The sequence below is a fragment of the Molossus molossus genome, unplaced genomic scaffold (genome assembly GCF_014108415.1).
Source record: "Molossus molossus isolate mMolMol1 unplaced genomic scaffold, mMolMol1.p scaffold_m16_p_1, whole genome shotgun sequence".
NCBI classification, from domain to species: Eukaryota; Metazoa; Chordata; class Mammalia; order Chiroptera; family Molossidae; genus Molossus; species Molossus molossus.
This window is the reverse complement of record NW_023425344.1, coordinates 218,244,874-218,266,667: the sequence shown is the minus strand read 5'-3', so window position 1 is coordinate 218,266,667 and position 21,794 is coordinate 218,244,874. Positions and strand designations below refer to the sequence as shown.

Below are 21,794 nucleotides of genomic sequence, written 5' to 3'. Positions count from 1 at the left end.
GGGAGGGAGGAGAGAGAGAGAGAGAGAGAGAAACATCAATGTGAGAGACACATTGATTAGTTGCCTCCCACACAACTCCAACTGGGGCCAGGGATCGAACCTGCCCCTGAAGTGCTTGCCCTTGACCTTAAATCAAACTCACAACCCTTCAGTGCACAGGCCGATGCTCTAACCGCCGAGCCAAATCGGCCAGGGCAGGATTCTTCCCTTTAGTCCACTCCTGGACTGAGAATGGGGAAATGGTTTTTTGTTGTAGTTGTATTATGGGTTGCAAAGTCAAGTAAAAAATAATTCAAGAAATATGAACATAAATGAAAAATAAACAGTACCAGATCAACGTCTTTCTATAATTAGTTGTTGATTAGCAGTATAATTCTAATTTACTAAATGAAATATAAATTAAAGATAAGAGATCACATCTTCATAGTGCCCACTTACATCAGCCATTCGCTGGATCTGTGGGAGGCTTTCCATGATGTTTTGTTGTAAAGCTGCTACTTGACGACTAAGCTCCTGTATGGACTGTGCTAAATCATCTGTTTCGAAAATTATTGACAAATCTTCTAGATCCGTGAAAACTGAATGTAAAAGATTATGTTTCTGTTCTGAATCTTCCAAAGCCATCTAGATAATAGGAAACAAGGCGGGGGGGACATTAAGATACTGAAAGTTTATTAAAATTCAAATCAGAGAAAAAGTACACTTTTCTCAACATATCCAACTCCTGGTCACTTTCCGATTCCTAATAAAACACTGGACACTACTGTTGGCGGCAGGGGATGACTCCAGGGCGTCTGCCGATTTGGGTGGGCTTGCAGCAGCCTCTGCTACCACAGCCCTGCTCCTCCAGCCATCGCGAACAGGACCCGGAACACCAACCAGCAGTCTACCCCTCTGGAAAGTGGAACTGGAGCCAAGAAAGCCATTCGGGCTCTTTCTGATTGGTGGGAATTGTAATTTTGGGCAGGTGAGTTTGAGAGAAGCAGGTAAATGAAGTGGGCACGAGAAATAAAGGGCGCTCCCGTGACTTGCCCCTGTCCTCGTGTCAGGGCCTCTGTGGGCCACACCTCAGGGGCCACTGACTCCGTCAGTAGCCCCTACAGCTTGAGTCAACTTGAACAACTTGATACTAAAAGACTTGAATCTGATATAACCAAATAGAAGTGAAAAACATCCATTTTTAGAACTACTTAGACATTCCTCAATTTTCTTTCAATGACTATAATGTATTAACTTTCAAACTTAAGATTTCAAAATATCTCAGCCACCTACTGGAAATGTCCAACCTGCTAATGTAGGATGAACATTTCCAGTAGGTAATTCCATTAAAAATAACTGATATGAAAAAATAAATGTACTTATGCAACTAGAATTCTAGTTATAAACCTCTCAAATTTATCAGCTTACTTACAATTTTATATTGGCCTTATTCAAAATCCTAGAAGGAGAAAACTTTAAGCAAAACAAAACTTAAAACTAATGCTATTTACTAATAATACTATTTACAATAGTATCAAAAACATTAATTACTTAGGGATAAACTGAACAATTTATAAGCAAGACATGCACAGTGAAGACTACAAAACACTGCTGAGAGAAAGTTTAAATAGACAAAAATAAACAAACAGATACTTTATGTTCCCAGATTAGAACAGTCAATATAGGTAAAATGTCAATTCTCACCAAATTGTTCTACAGAATAAATGCAGTCACACTCAAAATTCCAACAGACCTTCGTAGATATTGACAAGCTGATTCTAAGAATTATATAAAAAGCACCTGGCAGGTGTGGCTCAGTGGATTAAGCCTCATCCCATGGACTGAGAGGTCCCAGTTCCGTTTCCAGTCAGGGCACATGACTGGGTTGCAGGCTCAATCCCCAGTGGGGGAAGGGGAGTTGCAGGAGGCAGCTGATCGATGTTTCTATCTCTCTCTCCCTTCCTCTCTCTAAAAAAATCAATTAAGAAATGCAAAAGACTTAGAAATGCAAAAAAAAATATGAAAAAAGAACTAAATTGTAGAATTTATGCTACCTGATTTTAAGACTTACCATAAAAACTATAGCAATCAAGACTTTGTCACATTGGTCAAAAACAGACTGACAGATCAGCAGAACAGGAGAGCCCAGAAATATACCCACATACATGGGGGTCAACTGATTTTCAACAAGCACCGAAGTAATTCCATGGTGACTGTTTTCAACAAATGGGCTAGAATAACTGGATATCCCTCTAGAAAAAAGAATGAACCTTGACTCTTGTTTTATACTATGTACAAAAATTAACCTGAAATGGATTAAATGGACCAAAATGGACCTAAATGGTCCTAAATGGACCTAAAGGAAGAGTTAAAACTAAATTTCTAGAAGATAGGAATAAGTCATTGTGACCTTGGGTTAAAGATTTCTTAGATACAATACAAAAGAATAATCCATGAAAGAAAAATACTAATAAATTAGATTTCATCAAATTAATAACATGTATTCTCTGAAAGACAATATGAGGAAAAGAAGTCACAGACTGGGAGAAAATATTTGTAAATCACTTATCTAATAAAGGACTGGTTTTTAGAATATTTTTAAAATAAATTTACAACTCAAAAATAAAAGGACAAAGAAAAAATTTTAAAATAGGCAAAAAAAAAATTGAACTAACACTTCAAAAAGGAGTGTACAAATGTCAAATAAACACATGAAAACACTCTCAAATACATAAATCATTAGTAATTAGAGAAATGCATTAGTTATTAGAGAAATGCCATTTAAATCACGAGATACCACTATGTCAGGCTAAAATTTAAAAGACATAATATTGAGTGCAAACCAGACTATGGAGAAATTGGAACTCACACTGCCGGTGGGAATGAAAAATGTTACTGCCATTTTGGAAAAATGTTACTGCCATTTTGGAAAATAATTTGGCAGTTTCTTATCTAGTTAAATATTTACCATAAAAGCCAGCAACTGTATTCCTTGGTATTTATCTAATGAGATGACATGAAAGCATATATCCACACAAAGATTTAAATATGAATGTTCATAGCAGCTTTGCTCATAATGGCTTATGGCAGGAAACTTCTAAGTTGGCCCCAGTGATCTCCATCTCCTGCTATTCATGCTCTTATCATCCTAAGCTCCCTTGAATGTAGGCTAGAGATCTACTCAGCTCTAGCTCTGAAGGCCAGCAAATAAGAGATACTTTCATTCACACTTTTACATTTGTGTCAGTAGAAGGTAGAAAAGTTCAACTGTGTTTGCCCCAGTTCAGTCTTGTACAGTGTTTTGAAAAAATCTTATATTTTTTAAATTAACCCTTTATCTGATGTATCATTAGTAATTATACTCTCCCATATACTGGGTTCCCTTTCCATTTTGATGATTGTTTCTTTTGCTGTGAAGAAGCATTTAAGTTTGATGCAGTCCCATGTATTAATTTTCTCCTTTGTTTCCTTGCCTTAGGCGTGTATCAGTAAAAATTCTGCTGCGTGTGGTGTCTGAAATTTTGTTGCCTATATTTTCTTCTAGGATTTTTATGGATTCATGAGTCACTTTTAAGTCTTTTATCCATTTTGAGTTTATTCTTGTGTATGGTATAAGTTGGTGGTCTAGTTTCATTTTTTTGTATGCAGCTGTCCAATTTTCCCAACACCATTTTTTAAAGAGGCTGTCTTTACTCCACTGTATGCTCTTGCCACCTCTGTCAAATATTAATTGAGCATAATGTCTTAGGTCAATTTCCAGGTTCTCTGTTCTGTTCCATTGATCTATATGCGTGTTCTTGATTACAATGGCTGTTTTGATTACAATGGCTTGTAGTATAACCTGATGTCCGGTATTGTGATCCCTCCTACTTTGTCCTTCTTCTTCAAGACTGCTGTGGCTGAGTACTCATACAACTCAACAAAAGAAAGACAAAGAACCCAATTTAAAAATGGGCAGAGGGCCCTGGTCAGTTTGTTAGAGCATCGGCCTGTGGTCCAGAGAGACCCGAATTTGGTTCCCACTAAGGCCATGTACCTTGGTTGCAGTTTGTCCCCGGCCCTGGTTGGGTCATGCGGGAGGCAGCCACTCGATGTGTCCCTTTCATGTTGATGTTTCTCTCTCTGTCTCTCTCTCTCTCTCTCTTCCCCTCCCACTCTATCTGAACAAAAAGTAGAAAAATGTCCTCGGGAGAAGATAAAAAAAAAAAAAAAAAAAATGGGCAGAGGACCTAAGTAGACACCTCTCCAAAAAGGACATACAAATGGCCAAGAGTGCCCGGCCAGTGTGGCTCAGTGGCTGACTGTCAATCCTGCACCAAGAGGTCGCCGGTTCGATTCCCGGTCAGGGCATATGCCCAGGTTGTGGGCCTGATCCCCAGTGGGGGGCATGCAGGAGGCGGCCAATCGATGTTTCTATCTCTCTCCCTCTCCCTTCCTCTCTCTCTCTCTAAGATCAATAAAGAAAAAAAAAAATTTCCAAACCAAAAAACAAAGACAAATGGCCAAGTGACATATAAAAAACATCACAAATCATCGGAGAAATGCAAATTAAAATGACTCTGAGGTATCACCTCATACCTGCTAGAATGGCTACCATCAACAAATCATCAAACAACAAGTGCTGGCAAGGGTGTGGAGAAAAGGGGACTCTAATACACTGCTGGTGGGAATGCAGACTGGTGCAACCACTATGGAACTCAATATGGTGTTTCCTCAAAAAATTAAAAATGGAACTTCCATTTGACCCAGTGATCCCACTTCTAGGAATATATCCTAAGAAGCCTGAAACACCAATCAGAAAGAATATATGTACCCCCATGTTCATAGCAGCACTATTTACAATTGCTAAGATCTGGAAACAGCCCAAGTGTCCATCAATAGATGAGTGGATAAAAAAGCTGTGGTACATATACACAATGGAAAACTATGCAGCTGTAAGAAAGATCTCATCCTTTGAGATGACACAGAGGGATCTGTAGAGTGAAATAAGCTAATCAGAGAGAGACAAATATCACATGATCTCACTTATTTGTGGAATATAATAAACAACATAAGCTGGGGGGGGGGGGGGGAGATGTGATAAACCAAAGAATTTATATGCATGTATGACCAATAGACATAGACAACAATGCTGGGGTGGGGGGGATAGGGAGGAGAGTGTCTGGGGGGAAAGAGGAGAAACATCTATAATAAAAATTAATTAATTAATTTAAAAAATCAAAATAAAAGGCCTAAAAAAAAACTTATAATAAACATTTGAGGGAAAAGGCATCATTTCTCTCTTATGTCTTTGCAAACTCTTTAAAATGATAAAAAAAAATATAGGAAATTTAAAATAAAGGGGGATGTGGAAAGTCAACCCAAGAGGTGGGGGCAGAAATCACAGGCAAGGGGGAAGAAACAAACAAATGGTAACATCTTTATAACTGTTGCCATAGTTGAAAAATATCTCAAATATCAGGGAGGCAGGATGTCAGTTGTTCACTTAGGAACACACTGTGCTATTCTAAAGATGTAAAAAGCAGTTGGATCTACTTTGAGGTCTGATTACTCTAAGAATTGTTATAGGATAAACTTTTTTCTAAGAGATTCTTACTCATGGCTAACTAGTACAATAGAAGTGAAATATGCCTTCATCATAAAACGTAAGCCAATATGTGGCACCAGGAAGAACTCGCGGTCATGGCCTCAAGCAGAAAAATACATGCAAATTGTTCTGTCTTTGTAAGCTAGCGTGGAGACACCGGGCCCTGGGGAGCACCAGGAAGGACGGGGATCTGGAACGACGGCATGCTAGAATTGGAAGGAAGCATGGATTCGTTCTGTAGTGCTGTGTAACTAATTACCACAAACTTAGCAGCTCAAAATAAAACATTTATTATCTCATAGGTTCCATAGTTCAAGAGTCCAGGAACAGAGTAGGTGGGCCTTCTGCTCAAAATGTTATAAGGCTGTGATCAAGGTGCCATCTGGAGCACAGTTTCTCTTCCCAGTTCACTCAGGCTGTTGGCAGAACTCAGTTCTAGGAATCAGATCCTAGTTTTCTTGCTGGTGGTTGACTGGAGGCCACTCTCAGCTTCTAGGGGCCCCCCCTGGGATCCTAGCCCTATGGCCCTCTCATCATATGGCAGCTTACTTCTTCAAGCCAGTAAGATAGTCTCTCTCCAGTCTGCTACCAGGCAGTCTTATAATCACATAACCATGATTAATCATGTATTCATGGGAGTGCGTATCCCATTACCTTTGCAATGTGATAATGTAACCTAATCGAGGGAGTGACCATTTCATCACATACTCATAATCCTTCCCACTCTCAGGGGAGAGGATGATACAGGTCATGTACACCAGGGGACCAGAGGCCAAGAATACTAAGGGCCATCTTAGAATTCTGCCAACCAAAACCATCACCATTCGGAGTGACATTCTCACTTCACAGATTGAGGAACTGGGGCCCATGGAGGGTACAGTAAATTACCCAAAAAGTCATGTAGTAGTTATCAGGACCGAGAGAACAAGATCCTGGTCTCCAAAATCCCTGTCTAGAGCCTGCCACTCTTCCATACTTCCTTCCGCCATTTGGCATGGTTGAGGATAAGGTGGTTTTTCAAGATAAAGGGGTACAGGTGTGTGTGTGGGGGCCACCATGATGGTTAGCTAAGCCACTGATCATTATGCAGATTCTATGACACCCAGGAACCATCAAAGGAACACTTACCTGAAGGGTGCTGGCATAGTGGCTCAGTGTCTTTGAAGAGTAGTCAGCAGGGTTAGCCAGCAAACGACTGGTGTTTTCTATCCAAGCCTCAGTACTCCTCAAAAGGTCATGATATTCCTCCATCTTAATGGTAGCCTATGAAAGAGAGGTGGCACCCAACTTAGTCTGAGTGATGTCTTCTACTTGAGTTTGAATGATTTCTTGAATGAAGAATTCGTGGCTGTTAGTTGCAAGGCTCCACTCCCCATGGCTAGAGGGACTTGCCCACCCCGACTCCAGTTCTGATCCTTTCAATGTTTTTTTTTTTTTAAATCCTCACCTGAAGATATTTTTCTATTTATCCTCAGATAGAGTGGGAGGGAGAGAAAGGGAGAGAGAAACACTGACATGAAGGAGACGCATCAACTGGTTGCCTCCCACATGACAGAACCGCAACTGGGGTGCGTGCCCTTGACCAGAATCAAACCTGCAGCTCACTGGTCTGCAGGCCGACGCTCCACTGCTGAGCCAAACCAGCCAGGGCTTGATCTTTTCAACTTTTAAGACTAATCCTGATCACAGCTGGTAAGGACATAAGAAGTTCCACCCCAAAGCTACGGTTCTGAGCAAGGGTTCTGAGTTAGCCTTGCAACTACCCTGGTTCCCACTGTATGCTTCATTCTGAAAACCAGAATTCTATTTTGTCCTGCTACACAGGGACTTGTCCTATAATACTGCAGTTCTTCCGACACCAGGACCCTGTCCCATGCTAGTTAAGTCATATGTACCGGTCACCCACTCACAACCCACATTTAGAAGGGAAAGAGAGGTGTCTTTTTCCAAATGTCATTCTTTCTTATTGCTGGCTCCCTCCCTGGACTCGAGAGACTGCCTACCAGAAATGCTGTGCTGGGGTCTGACTTTTGGATACTTGCTTATGCTGCCCAGTTAGACTTCCTGCTTATGCCAACCTCGAAATCTGTCCTCTCGGTGCCCACCTGGACCTTATGCGTGGCTGTGAGGGAAAATGGATGCTTCTGAATACATTTGTTTTAAATCCATCTCAATACCACTACATGCTATGTGTAGTTACCACGTATTACCATCGCACCTTATTTAACTGTGAGGTCCTAGATTCTGCTCTCTGCGATACTTGCTGATACTGCTGGAAAGGAACCATCAAGTCATCCATCCATTCCTGCGCCTGTCCTGGATCCTGTTCAACAATGTCCTGAACTTCAGAATCCAGCTCATTGAGCTTGGAATGCCAGAAATCCAGCTCATCCCATATTTTCTGGAGAAAGAGATCATAAGTCAACTTGAATGCAGGTGTCATGGCATATTGTGTTTATTCCTAGTGTTCACACACTAACTGCACTTGTAAATGCCACCAAAACACCAGTCACAGTTATTCACGTATGCCCAGCAGTCACTTGTGACCTAGACTAAAAAACGCTCTTCCTGAGGCCTCTTAACTCTAACAGTATTAATTCATTTCAGTACATATTAGCTGTAAGGGAGCAGAAAGACCTGGCCGTTTCCAGAGATGAATGACACCAAACAAGGTCAACACAACCCTAATCTTTCAAGAGTGATGAGTTAATGTTATGTCTAAAAGGACTCTAGTTAAACTTACACCAGTGCATACACGTACTTTCTAGAAGACAATTTTTATCAAATACAAAAATAAAACTAACCAAAAGAAAGTATCTGCTCTGCCCTGGCCAGTTTGGCTCAGCGGTTAGAGCGTCGGCCTGCGGTCCGGAGAGACCCGGGTTCGGTTCCCGCTAAGGGCACGTACTTCGGTTGCAGTTTGTCCCCGGCCCTGGTTGGTCGTGTGGGTGGCAGCCACTCGATGTGTCCCTTCACGTCGATGTTTCTCTCTCTCTCCCTTCCTCTCTCTCCCTCCCACTCTATCTGTACAAAAAATGGAAAAATATCCTCGGGTGAGGATTAAAAAAAAAAAGAAAGTATCTGCTCTAACTCAGGATTAATGCAGTAGCAGCAAATTCTAGCCCCTTGTAATAGTAGCAACTGCTTTTGGCTCAAGAAACTGATAGGTTGGATTCAAACCTGGACTTGTCTGGCCAGAGGATATCTTACAGGTAAAATTGTGAATTCTTACTTAATATTTGCTTAAGAATGTAATTTCTAGAAATGGGGAAATCTGATTGCTTAAATTATATTCCTCTATTTATTAAGAGTCCAAAATGTTGCCCATTAGTGAACCATATTCTGAGCTATTTTTAAAAGTTTCCATTCATATCAGGACAGTTCCTTAAAATGTAGACTAGAATAAGATATTCTCTATATGCAGAGTTTACTTGGGAGTGAAAGGGGCAATATTATGTTAATGTAGTTTTACCTAATACTTTATTTCTTAAGACACTTTACAAGGAAAATAAAATTGGAATTTCTATTTTCCTGTTTCCCCTTGCAGTCTAAAGAAAAGTTAATACTATTCAGATCCTATTGAAATATTTTTATTGTTATTGTATTTTTATTCACCTAACAGAGTATTTTTATTTTTTAATTACAGTTGACATCCTATTGAAATGTTGTTGTTTTAATTTTTTTTTCTTTATTGATTTTAGAGAGAGAGGAAGGGAGAGGTAGAGAGAGATGGGAACATTGATGAGAGAGAGCATCGACTAGCCACCTCCTGGGGATGTGGCCCACAACCTGAGCATGTGCTCTAACCAGGAATCAAACTGGCGACCTCTTAGTGCACAGGTCAACTCTCAACCACTGAGCCATACCAGCCAGGTAAAATGTTCTTTAATCAAGTAAGTTTCATAAATGTTCCATATTTTATTCCCCAATATTATTTCACTTTACAAAACCAAAGACTCTAAAAAATGCTCTAACACAGAAACATGTTAACCTTTATTTTATATATTTACATTTATTTATAATATATGTATATATTTTTTAATCCTCACCCGAGGACATTTTTGTATTTGTCTTCAGATAGAGCAGGAGAGAGAGAGGGAGGGAGGGAGAGAGAGAAACATCGACATGAGAGACATATCGACTGGTTGCCACCCACATGACCCCAGCCGGGGCAGAAGACAAACGGCAACCAAGGTACGTGCCCTTAGCGGGAATCGAACCTGGGTCTCTCTGGTCTGTGGGCAGACACTCTAACCACTGAGGCAAACTGGCCAGGGCTATTTATAATATTTTTATATCAGTCTTACCAAGATCCTTACACTCCTTTACTAATGAAAAGGCCAGTTCACAATTATAGGCTCTCAGGGGGTAGAGTATATTTCTACCATAAAAAAACTGAGAACAATTCTTTTTTATTTTAATGCGAAAATCTCCAATAGCATTGGTTTTTGTTTTTTTTTAAATGTTTTTATTGATTTTAGAGAGAGAGGTCAAGGGAGGGAGAGAGAGAAACACTGAGTGGCCGCCTCATACACACCCCTACTAGGGATCAAATCCACAATCAGGGTATGTGCCCTGATGGGGAATCAAACCCATGACCTCTTAGTACATGGGACAACACTCAACCAACCAAACTACACTGGCAGGGCAGACAACAATTCTTAAACGCAACCTTCTATACCGTGCTTTTGCAGGTGATACCTCAGTAAAGGGGGCCCTGGAGAGCTGGGTTAGGATCTCTGCAGTTCAGATTATTCCAAAGCGCACACCCTGTGATGACGGACGAACAGGAGAATACCAAATGCCAAAGAAATTTAAAGGAGAATGTTACCTTTTGAATTTCTTGAGCTTTCTCAATACTTCTGCTTTTCTGCTGCAACATTTTTTCAACATTATGAAGCCCGTTATTAATTTCATCTATTTTTCTACTCATTGCATATGATGGTGAACTTTTCAAGACTTCATTGCTAATCTATAACAATGGGAGACAGACACATTTGGTTTAGAGACGTTTTCTGTAGTCTAGTCACAGGTTCAAATGATAAAAAGGTTAGTCACACGGGGCACGTACCAAAAGAAAAAAAGAGAGAAAAGGAAGCCAACCAATACAAGTTTGTTGAATATAATCCACAGTATATACTTATAGATACATGCTATGCTCGACAAAACTACTGAGTGGACTGTTTGAAACATAACCAATGGAGCCCTGGCCGGTTTGGCTCAGTAGTTGGAGCGCCGGCCTGCGGACCAGAGAGTCCTGGGTTTGGTTCCCGCTAGGGGCACGTAACAAAAAACAAAAACAAAAAAACATACCCAATGGAGCAAACAATATGAAAGAATTCCTGAGATAAATTTATTTATTATAGTCTCTCCATTTTATGAGATAATCCTCTGTACAGAACTGTTTTCAATAAAATTAAAATTATTTTCAAGCTACTTAAAAAAGGTAATTCCCACCTTAATAGTCATTAGGGTAAAATGACTTTGAGGATGCACAGAGCTTAGTTTTCTCTGTGTGAATGTGTCTAGTGTGTTTTCATAACAATCAGAAATCTAGCTGCTGAACAGTGTAATTTTTTACCTGAATGATTTTCTTAAGAAAAATAACTTGGGCTAGAAAAGATAATAAATGAATGTTGAATGTGTTATTTTTCAAATACCTGATTAGTTTGTGTTCATGGTTATTGTTTTTTTAGGCTATGTTGATAAGGTTTTCTACCAACAACCACTCAATAATGAAATAATACTTAATGCCTTTGTTTAATCCTTTAACTCTTTTAAAAACCACTATATCTGGATAACCACTGAGACTAGAACATCCCCCCAAAATAGTATTCAGATGCAGAAACCAAACACAAGCTAAATGACTTGTTTAAATTAAGGTTGCTTGTCAGGTAGTGGTTAAACTTATCCCTGGAAGCCCCGAATTGCCAGACTCCAGAGTCCAGCCTCTTTTTACATCAATCTGTTGATAATTTTATAAAATGTTTTTATTTCACAGGCTATATACCACAGTCAAGAATTTGAGGGGGAAATAAGCCTGTGTTGGGTTTTTTATTGCTGTAACTTTTCACTGCTATGTGACAATTACCACACAATAAAGTTTTCTCATATTCTGGGCAGTTATTCCACTGGCAGTTAACGTACATCATTTAGGAACATTAGGAAAGATCGTGATTCAGGGAAACACGCTGCTGTCTGAATCATACAGAATGGTACTGCCTGCGCCTGCTGCCTGGGTCCTTTAGACACATCACACAATAAAATCAGTTACTGTTTGCAACAAATGCATAAGCTGCAGTTGAAATTTTCAACCTTAAATTCAAAGTGTGAAGGACAAACACATGATATGTGAATATACAGTAAAAAATTTTCCATTAAGAAAGGAAGAAGATACACATCAGCCAGAGTTAACCCATTGTATAGTTAATTCATCCCTCAGGCATAACAGCTAACCACAGATACCTGCTTCTGTACCTACTTGCTTGCTCACAAACCTTTAGCCCAATTTCTTAACTAGGGCTAAGACAACTATATAAGCATATAAGCAGCCCTCCCCCAGAACTCGAGGTTGCTCTCTCTGCATAGGATGGGACAGTCGCAGTGTGGCTAATAAAGCTCTCTTAATTTGAACCCAGTTCGGAGTCTGAGTCTGGTCTGTCTCATTGGTCTACAACAAAAGGACGAATTTTGATTATGAATTCACTTCGTTAGGGATTTTCACATGAAGTATTCACAAGAACAAATTTAGTTTTCTCTCAAACCATTTAGTATTCTCTTAAAATAAAATCAATAGTACGTGATTCCTGGGAAAGTACCTCATAACAGATATTTAGTGTGCTAAATCAACATGATTTCTTATAAGTATATATTAGGAGTTTACATGCTTTTGACATAGGTTAGATTTTCCTAAGAAATCTGCACAGAAGTTAACTAAATTTGAAATCTTAGTTTGTGTGCATTTAATATCTATTTTATTTACTAAGTTAGAGGTATTCTAGGCTTTAAAAAGCAATACAAAAAATCCTTCCGTGAACGCTGAATCAAACAGAATTTTGTTCTGTTGGATTTGGGCTGTCTTTTTACAATTCAATAACAATGCCTTGCTAAACTCCTATACCTACACCATGAAACATTGCCCACCCCTCTAACCTGGACTTTCAGGTATCAAGATGTGCCTAGAAATGACTTATGAGAATTGTGCTACCACTATCATTAGAAAGACCATGTGTTAAGTGCTATTCCTAATGACTTGTGAAATTTGTATTTTTTGCTGTTTCAAAATGTACACAGGAAATTTGTTTTAAAACAAAGTATTATTAATGTCCAAAATTTTAAAGTGACTGTCATTTTCTTTTTTAAAAAGTCAAATGAGAGATAATCCATAACTATTTTTTAAATGCAAGAGAAAAACTAAGCATCATGACACTTAAAAAAAAAATAAACAGATTACCTAATTCTGTTTTTTATGTCACTTTTTAGAGCAATTTCACCTTAGTATTTAATACACAAAATTACCACTTAACCAAACTTTATGAGAAATTATAGCAGGAATCAAGGCAAATAGAAATATAATTATTAAATATTTTCTTCTTTGTATTCATTCAACTCCATAAATAATAACACTAGTACAAACATTATTACCTTCTCCTCTACGTCTTCCAAAGCTTTTCTGCATTCTTCCACCTGGGATTCAATCTCTGCGGGAACTATGGTGTACATTTCAGAATACTTGATTCGGAGCTTTTCCATAATATTCTCAAAAGTTAGCTTCCCTTTCTTAAAAATGCTTTGAAGCTCCTAAAAACATCAAGAGAGTTTCAATACTCACAGGATGGGGGAAGAGTTTAACTCCAAAAATAAAAGCCGCTTTCCCCGCACATCCTTATGATTTAAATGAGCACGTTTTGCATCACAAAACCTCAGTATTGATACAAGTTGATTAAGCCTGAGAGATACTCCTCTTGGTCAGATGATGCTTTCTAATTTGTAAGAATTAAACTTGATCTCTCTTCACAGTGTCAAACCATTGTTCTGAAAAGACATTACAACATCTCCTGCTTCTAAAGTACCTCTGGGATTTAACTGTATCTCAGTGGCATCCTTGATCTAAAAAGCTGCAAGTAGCAAAAAGTTTCAAAGAAGTTTTTTTTGTTGTTATTAACTTGTTGCCATTTCTGCTTCTTCCTACATTATCATCACAATGAGTCAAGGCCACTAAAAGCTCTTATGCTTGAAGCAGAAGTGTCTGCTTTCATGTAATTAGACAGCCCAGCAGAGCTCAGCTTCTCTCAAAGAGGAGGGTTCCAGTTCCGTGCAAAGAATGTGGGTTTCAGGAGATAAAAGAAACCTGAACAAACAGTCCATTGGCTGTGGCCTAGAAACAAAATCTGATCTACGTTCTCCTGCACTAATTATAAAGGAGAAACTCATTTGTTTGGGAAAGTTTCCCAAAGATCAAGTGGAAAAATACTTTTTGACTTTGCTGTGGCTTTTTGGGGTTGGTTTTGTTTTTAGAGCAGCTGTTGAGCAGCGCTATCCCTGTTAATGGGTGGAGTCACAGCCCTGAAGAATGAATGACTCCACCACGCAGAGAACTAATCTAGAGAAAGGGAAAGAAGAATGCCAGGCAGACAAGGTGGGGTCTGAGGGACAGGTCATCCTGTTTTTCTAGACCGAGTCCAGGAGCACAGGTCTTCATTCAGAGCCACACATAGGTTGCTTCCCCAGGGAGACTGTGTCTGGGAGGGAGAGTAAGTTTCCTTTTTCAACATTGATAACCAACCGATTAACAACCGCATATGACTTTTGAAGAAACTTCCCAAAGTCATTTTGCCTGTTATCATTGGACCAGAATAAGAGATGACCCTGAAAAATGAGTTTCCCAGTGACACGAGGGCATGTGCACAGCCCCTGGGATACTGTGATATAATATATCCATTTGGTTTTCATCCCTGGTTTCTGGCAAAGCTTCTAAAACTCTTGACATTTCCTAAATGTGGTAAAAGTAGTATCTTTGGTTATTTATTTTCAACCAAAACCTGAGTTTCTGCAAATGAGATAACTTTTGGGGTGTCCCTAGACAGCTTCAGGATGGGGGCTGGTTCTCAGAGGAACCAACCACTTGTCATGGCACAGAAATGTCATTTCTTTAATCTGACCGGTTTTTCTTCTTTCCTTTTGATTCAAACTGGTCTTGTCCAGCCTAGGAGCACCCTGACTCATCCCCTTCCCTCTCCTTTGTCATTAAGCCTGCAGGACACTGAGGTTCTTTATTTTTGGTACCTGTCCTTAGCGGGAACCAAACCCAGGACTCTCTGGTCTGCAGGCCGATGCTCCAGCCGCTGAGCCAAACTGGCCAGGGCAACACTGAGGTTCTTGTCGGCATCAAATAATCTTAGGAACAAAGCCTTGAGTCTCTGACCACAGAGACAGTTAGACAAACTAAAGATAACACCTAGGGGTCAGCTGTGTTTCAGCTCTAGACCCAGAAAAGCGGACCTTCTCCCCCGACCACACCCATGCAAAACCAGAGGAAGTGATGCCCTGGCCGACATCAGGACCAGATGCAATGGTCCACTACCCCTACCCTACTGCAGACTAATCAATAAGACCACAACCCCAAACAGGACCCTAACTCCCTTAATCACCATGATGGATGATTTCCCCCCATATAACCCCTCCCAGAAGCCATCCGGGAGCCAGGCTCAGAGCAATGCTCACCTGGCGCCATTCCCTTAACTAATCAACCTTTACTTTCTTTGCTGCAAACTCACGTCCACGTTTGATTGGGCTGTGTGTGTGCAGGTGAATCAACCCCTTTAGTTTGGTAACAGTTGGAACAAAATTTCTGCTCTACTTCCTATCCACTAGGAAGGGGAGAGGGGTCGGAGGCTAAGTTCATCATCAATGAACAATTATTTAATCAATCATTCCTACATAACAGAACCACCATAAAAATCCCTTAAACAACCAGCTCCTTGGGGTGCTAGGAGAGGGGCACATCCAGCGAGGGCATGGAGGCTCCAGCTCCTTTCCTCATCCTTGCCCTATGCATCTCTTCTCTTTGGCTGTTCCCGAGCTGTATCCTTTATAATCAATCGGTAATAGTAAATAAAGTGTTTGCCTAACTTCTGTGAGCCATTCTAACAAATTATTGAACTTGAGGAGGGGACTATAAGAACCCCTGACATACAGCCTCTCAGGCAGAAGTACCAGAGGCCTGGGACATGCCATTTGGTGTGTGAAGTGGGGGCAGTCTTGTGGGACTGAGCCCTTAACCTGTGGGGTCCATACTCCTGGTAGTTAGTGTCAGAATTGAATCAAACTATAGGACACCCAGTTGGTGTACAGGAATTTGGAGAATAGGTTGGTGTGTATGTGTGTGTTTGGGGAGGGGGGCACACATTTGCTGTCAGAAGTGTTGGAAGTAAAAGCAGTTCCACTCTATCAGAGGGAAGTTATTACATCCTACTAATGTGAGTTGTCTAACATGCTACTCAAGAGTGGTCTGAGGCTCTTACTCACCGAACACACTACAAATATGGTTTAAAAGGGGCTGCTTGGTCCAGACAAGCCTACTTCCCAATCTGGACTCAACCCTGCTCTCTGCTTTCTATCCACACTGATCTTCTGCTGTGGCTCTGCCCACACCATGCCACAGGGCCTTAGCACGTGCTTTCCTTGCTTCTGGACATCTCCCTCCACTCTACTCACTGAGTTACCTTTGTCCCAAGGACTCTGGATGCAAGACTACAAACCTGTATCAGCTACATTCACAAGTTCATTTCTGACTTACCTCAAACTGTTCTGCCTTTTCTGGGCAGTCTTGTAATTCCATATTTTGGAAAGAAGATATGGTCTGTTGAAATAAATTCTTCAATGTAATTAGTTCTTTTATGAAAGATTGTCTCTCTTGGATTTCATTCTGCATCAATTCCTTATTTTTTTGAGCTTTCTGAAAAAGCCTAAATTATAACATCAGAATAAAAAATAAAATAAATAAAGGGGGGACATTTGTAATACTTTCAACAATATAGATAATTTTACATATAAATAAATAAATAAATTGTTCCTCTACCCTGCACATCTGTGAAATAATCGTATTTCAACAACTAACACAATGTTTGTATAGCTCACAAAAGATTTTTTTCTGAGAGAAAAGTGCCAGTTTCAATGATTTATATACTGCATATATACTAATAAATATCAAATTCTATCACTCACTCAAAAACCTCTCTAAAACTTTAATCCCAAAATACCCTCTTTTCCCACTTTACGTAACACTTGCCATCTCCACCTTTTTTTCCTCATATAATCCTTGAGTTCCCCTGAACATGACTTAGAGGTGTGAATGGAGACATGGGTAGGTTCTGGAGGATAGACAACCCCAGTAGCCTTTTGGTTTTGGTTAATCGTCACCAGAGGATACTTTTCCATTGATTTTTTTAGATAGAATGGAAAGGGGCGGGAACATCAATGTGAGAGAGAAACATTGATGGGGAATTGAACCCGGGACTCTTTGGTTTGCAGGCTGATGCGCTAACCATCAAGCACACCAGCCAGGGCCCCACTAGCCTTTTTATCTTATCCACTCCATTTGTTGTGAATGTAGCCACAGTATCAGTAGAGGAGTTTAAGTGGTAAAATCTTTCCTGAGAGCTATTTGGTAAGTGTCTCTAGCTGTAAATTTACTATATCCTTTGACCCAATGACTATTTCTCAGCATCTTTTTTTAAAAGTATTTTTTCTTTATTGATTTGAGAGAGAGGAAAGGAAACAGAGAGAGAAAGGGAGAGAGAAACATTGATTGGCTGCCTCCTGCATGCCCCCCATTGGGGATCGGGCCTACAACCTGGGCATGTGACCTGAACGGGAAGTGAGCTGGCGACCTCTTGGTGCATGGGTCAATGGTCAACCAGTGAGCCACACCAGCTGGGCTCTCAGCATCTTTCTTAATGAATTCATTATAGATGCAGACAGATTGTAGTATAAATATGTTCACTGAAGTGTAAAAGTAAAAAAAAAAAAAAGATCACATATAACTTAAAGGTTCTATATAAGTGGCCTTGTTAAATAAATTATGGCATATCGACAAGATGAAAAATTATACAGCTATGTTTTAGAAAGCATTTATGCATAGACCAACAGACATGATATGCTGATAAATAATTCAACAGAATACCAAATAGTATAGTACTAAGTTTGCAATTTCTTTAAAAATACAATCATAGTTGCCCAGCCAGTATGGCTCAGTGGATTGAGCATCATCCCAAGGGCTTGAGAAGTCCTGGTTCGATTCCCTGTCAGGGCACATGCCCAGGTTACAGGCTCCATCCCCAGTAGGGGACATATAGGAGGCAGCCAACAGATGTTTCTCTCTCACACTGATGTTTCTCTCTCTCCCTTCCTTTCTCTGTAAAAAAAATATCAATAAAACATATATATAATCATAGTTAAAAGTGATGAAAAAGAAGTGATTGGCAGTGGTCGATGCTGAGTGGTAAAGTTAATGGTGGGTTTTATATCAATCTTTGTAATGTCCCACATTCTCGAAACTTCCTATAATAAATATGCATTACTAAATTGGAAAAACAGCAAACAGAAAAACAAAATGAAGTGTATTTGTCCTCAGTAATACCAAGATGAAGAACAAGTGCTTGTTTTAATGATCATTATTAATCTTTTCTATCTCTTTCTATACCTATCGGTGTTGACTCAACTCAATTGTATCATTTCATTTGTCATTATCCTATATTTTATATTCTTGAAATTCAGCATTTTCTAAATTTTAAACCTGAGCTGTCAAACATGTTTCCTTAACAGTTTTTCATAAAATCTTACTTATTGCTTCGTTCTTGCATAGATGTGATCTCTTGAAATGCAGGGACAGTGCCGGCAGCGCCCAAGCCCTCGGGAACTCTCTGGATGTCTCTTATGCGCTGAAGGAGCAGGGTCAGGAACAGCTGCTGCTTCTCCACATTCTCTTCGTACTGGCTCAGACCGTCTAGCAGCTCAGAGAGCTCCGCCGTGGTAGCTGCCTCTTTTGTTTTGGGAACTTCAGGGAGCTCTTCTTGAAGATTATCTAAAATAATTGCTTCTCGTTCAACCTAATTCAACAAACACGAAGGGAGAACTGAAATAAGTAAAATACAATCTTACCATTTCGGAACTGGAAACGTACCTTGGCAACCACAATGTCTGTACACCAGCTCCTGATGCCATATTCCACTTTGAAATAACATTTGTCTTTTTACAGTGCGGAATATTATACCTCCACTACCGGAATCCCATAGTTCCCAGCTATGGGCCATGTAGATGTGTGACTAAAATGAAGTACTACTGCTGTTGTGAGCTGAAGGAAACAATGTTGAGTATTTTCATAAATAATTTCCCCTTCAGACTTCAATTGCATAAAGCAATCTCTTCTCCTGAGACACCCATGAGGTAGTTAGAATGAGCTCCAGCAAACTGCACCCACTAACTATGAGGTTGGGCAACCACTGGATACTTTTTACAGTTCCTTTTCTTTCACATCTGATCCCTCTATGCTCAAAAAAGTAAGCCCACTATGTCCTCATTACCCTACCACCAAAGAAAAAGCAGCCCGCATTACTGAAATGCTAATCATGTACTTTCCAACAGCTATGTGCAGAACCCAGAGATGTGTTTCCTAATCCATCACAAAAATGGAAATTAGAGTTCTATCAGCCCTGAACTCAGAATGAGGGCAGACAAGCAGATCCTGCTTCTGCGTCTCCTCAAACCTCTGGCTCTCCCCTCAGCTGCACCGCCCATTTATCACGTCTGCCCTAGTGCTGTGGACCCTCCTCTATGTTTCGAGCCAGGCATCTTGCAATCTTGACATTATTGGGCATCATACTGGTCAACTACATTTATGATATCATGCTAACGCAAGTGATGAACAGGGACCTGGATGCTAGGGTTTAGGAAATAAAACCTATGAAAATTTAGGAATTCCAGCATCAGTTAAGTTCTGAGGGGTCCAATGGTGAGGGGCATGGCAAAACCTCTATAAAATAAAGATCAAGTTGTTCAGAGGCACTGCACTATGGGATTTTGGAGGCAGTATATGCTACATTTGGATATTGCTCAGATCCATTCATCAGAATGCTGCCAGTGTTGAGGGGGTCTGGAAAAAAGAAGACATTGTCCTGGGGCTGGGCTGTAAGCTACCCTGCCACTTGAGGCATGTAATCCAGTTAAGTCCCAGCTGCTAGAATACATGGGTGCAGGTGTAGACTGGCCCCTTTCCAAGAGGACCTGTTACGGTATTTGTGCTTTCTGTCCCCTCAAACATAAATTCAGTTGTACAGAAGTCCTGGTTCTCATGCAGCCAGCTGTATTTCCACCAGGGACTGAGAAAAAGGTTCCATGGGGTTGTTTTGCAGCCTCTCTGACAAAGAACCAGAATGCAAAGAAAGGAACAGTTCTGTTGGCAGAGGTAATTGTACATCTAGGGATTCCAATATGCATCCAGGTTGAAAGAACTATGTCTATAAACCAGGGCTTAACGGAGCATCTCTTGGTGCTTCTGTGCCTGGTGAGAACCACAAATGGGCAACTGCAGCAACCAGGACCCAATAAGAGTAAAGCAATTCGAAGCTCTGACCTTTCCTGTTTCAGCTCTCCTAGCCCCCCACTCCTATTCCCTAGGATCACTTTCCAAAATAAGCCACCTGCCTGCAAGTCCCTGTCTTAGGCTCGGCTGTCTGCTGTGAGTTGGTAAATGATTAAGGAGAGGAATACAAGGGGGAAAAATAATTTTTTTTAAAATCCTCATTCAAGGATATTTTTCTATTCATCTTCAGATAAAGTGGGAGGGAGGAAGAAAGGGGGGGGGAGAGATTGAGAGAGAGAGAGAGAGAGAGACATCAAACGGTTGCCTCCCGCACGACCCTGACCAGGGCCAGGAATGAACCGCAACTGAGGTACGTGCCCTTCTCTGGAATCAAACATGTGACTCTTTGGTCCTCTGGCTGATGCTCTAACTGCTGAGCCAAACTGGCCAGGGAGGAAAGAACACTTTTTATTAGGACAATAATTTTACTCAAAAGCCAGGCAATTCTCCAACTTGGGAATGGATAAACAAACTATCATACATGTGCCCAGTAGAATATTATCCAGGAATAAAAAGAAATGAACTACTGATACAAGCAGCAACATGAATGAATCTTGCACGAATCATGTTTGGTGAAAAGAGGCCAGACTCAAAAGACCAACAATTATCCAAGTCCACTCATGTGGCATTCTGGAAATGTAAAAACAGATTCATGGTTGCCACAGGCTAGAGGTGATGGAAGGAGATGCCTATGATGGGGCACAAAGAGACTTTTTGGGGTGATGAAAATGTTCTAAATCTTGATTTTGTTAGTGGTCATATGACCGTATGCGCTTGTCGAAATTCAACAAACTTGCCTGGCCTGTGTGGCTCAGTGCATTGAGCATCATCCCATGGACTGAGAGGTCCCCGTTCAATTCTCAGTCAGGGCACTTGCCCGGGTTGTGGGCTCGATCTCCAGTAGGGGCCGTGCAGGAGGCAGCCGATCAGTGTTTCTCTTTCACATTGATGTTCCACCTCTCTCTCCCCCTTTCTCTCTCCGTAAAAAATCAATAAAAAAATTTGTCAACAAACTTTACACCAGAAAGAGTGAATATAGTCCAAATCAGGAAAACAGTTGCTGCAAAGATTATGCATCTAATCTTTTACCTACAAGAGGCTTTGCAGCCCCTGGATAATTTTCCTTGGACACATAATTCTAACAAAATTGGTTATAAAATTTTAGGTTCACAGTCAATTATAAAGTAGAATCTAGAAAGGGAGAAAAAACTATAGTTGAACCATAAGTAAGCCCAGTGAAGGAGACTGAACATCTTGTAACCGGAAGAAAGAGAAACTAATACAGAAAATGCCTTTTGGACTTCCGATGTAAGGGGGAAAGAGCCAGCTTTATGCCTCCCATTATCTTTGAAGATATGACTTTATTCTAGCAATATGATCACTGAAGCACAAAATGATGATTCTGAACAACCAGAAATGAATAATTAAATCAAGCAAGTTCTGTTTAAGAAAACATATGGTAAGATTTTATGAGGGAAAATGAATCAAGCTTTAAATTGATGTTTAATTTGTAAATGTAAACAGAAGTTGTTCTTAAAAGTCTACTTAGGCGAAACATTTATTCCATAAAGACACTGAATTATTGTA

General features: G+C 40.2%; 1 protein-coding gene across 1 annotated transcript in view; it reads right to left on the bottom strand.

Annotated features, from left to right (window-relative positions):
• Positions 1-21,794, bottom strand: part of SYNE2 (spectrin repeat containing nuclear envelope protein 2) — a 288,966-nt gene that overhangs the window by 107,822 nt on the left and 159,350 nt on the right. Inside the window, exons 53-59 of the mRNA XM_036246314.1 lie at positions 18,410-18,675; positions 16,365-16,533; positions 13,211-13,366; positions 10,398-10,538; positions 7,785-7,967; positions 6,695-6,829; positions 439-624 (exon numbers count right to left, since the gene is read on the bottom strand). Coding sequence (XP_036102207.1) covers positions 439-624; positions 6,695-6,829; positions 7,785-7,967; positions 10,398-10,538; positions 13,211-13,366; positions 16,365-16,533; positions 18,410-18,675 — 1,236 coding nt within the window. The remainder of the gene's footprint in view (positions 1-438; positions 625-6,694; positions 6,830-7,784; positions 7,968-10,397; positions 10,539-13,210; positions 13,367-16,364; positions 16,534-18,409; positions 18,676-21,794) is intronic.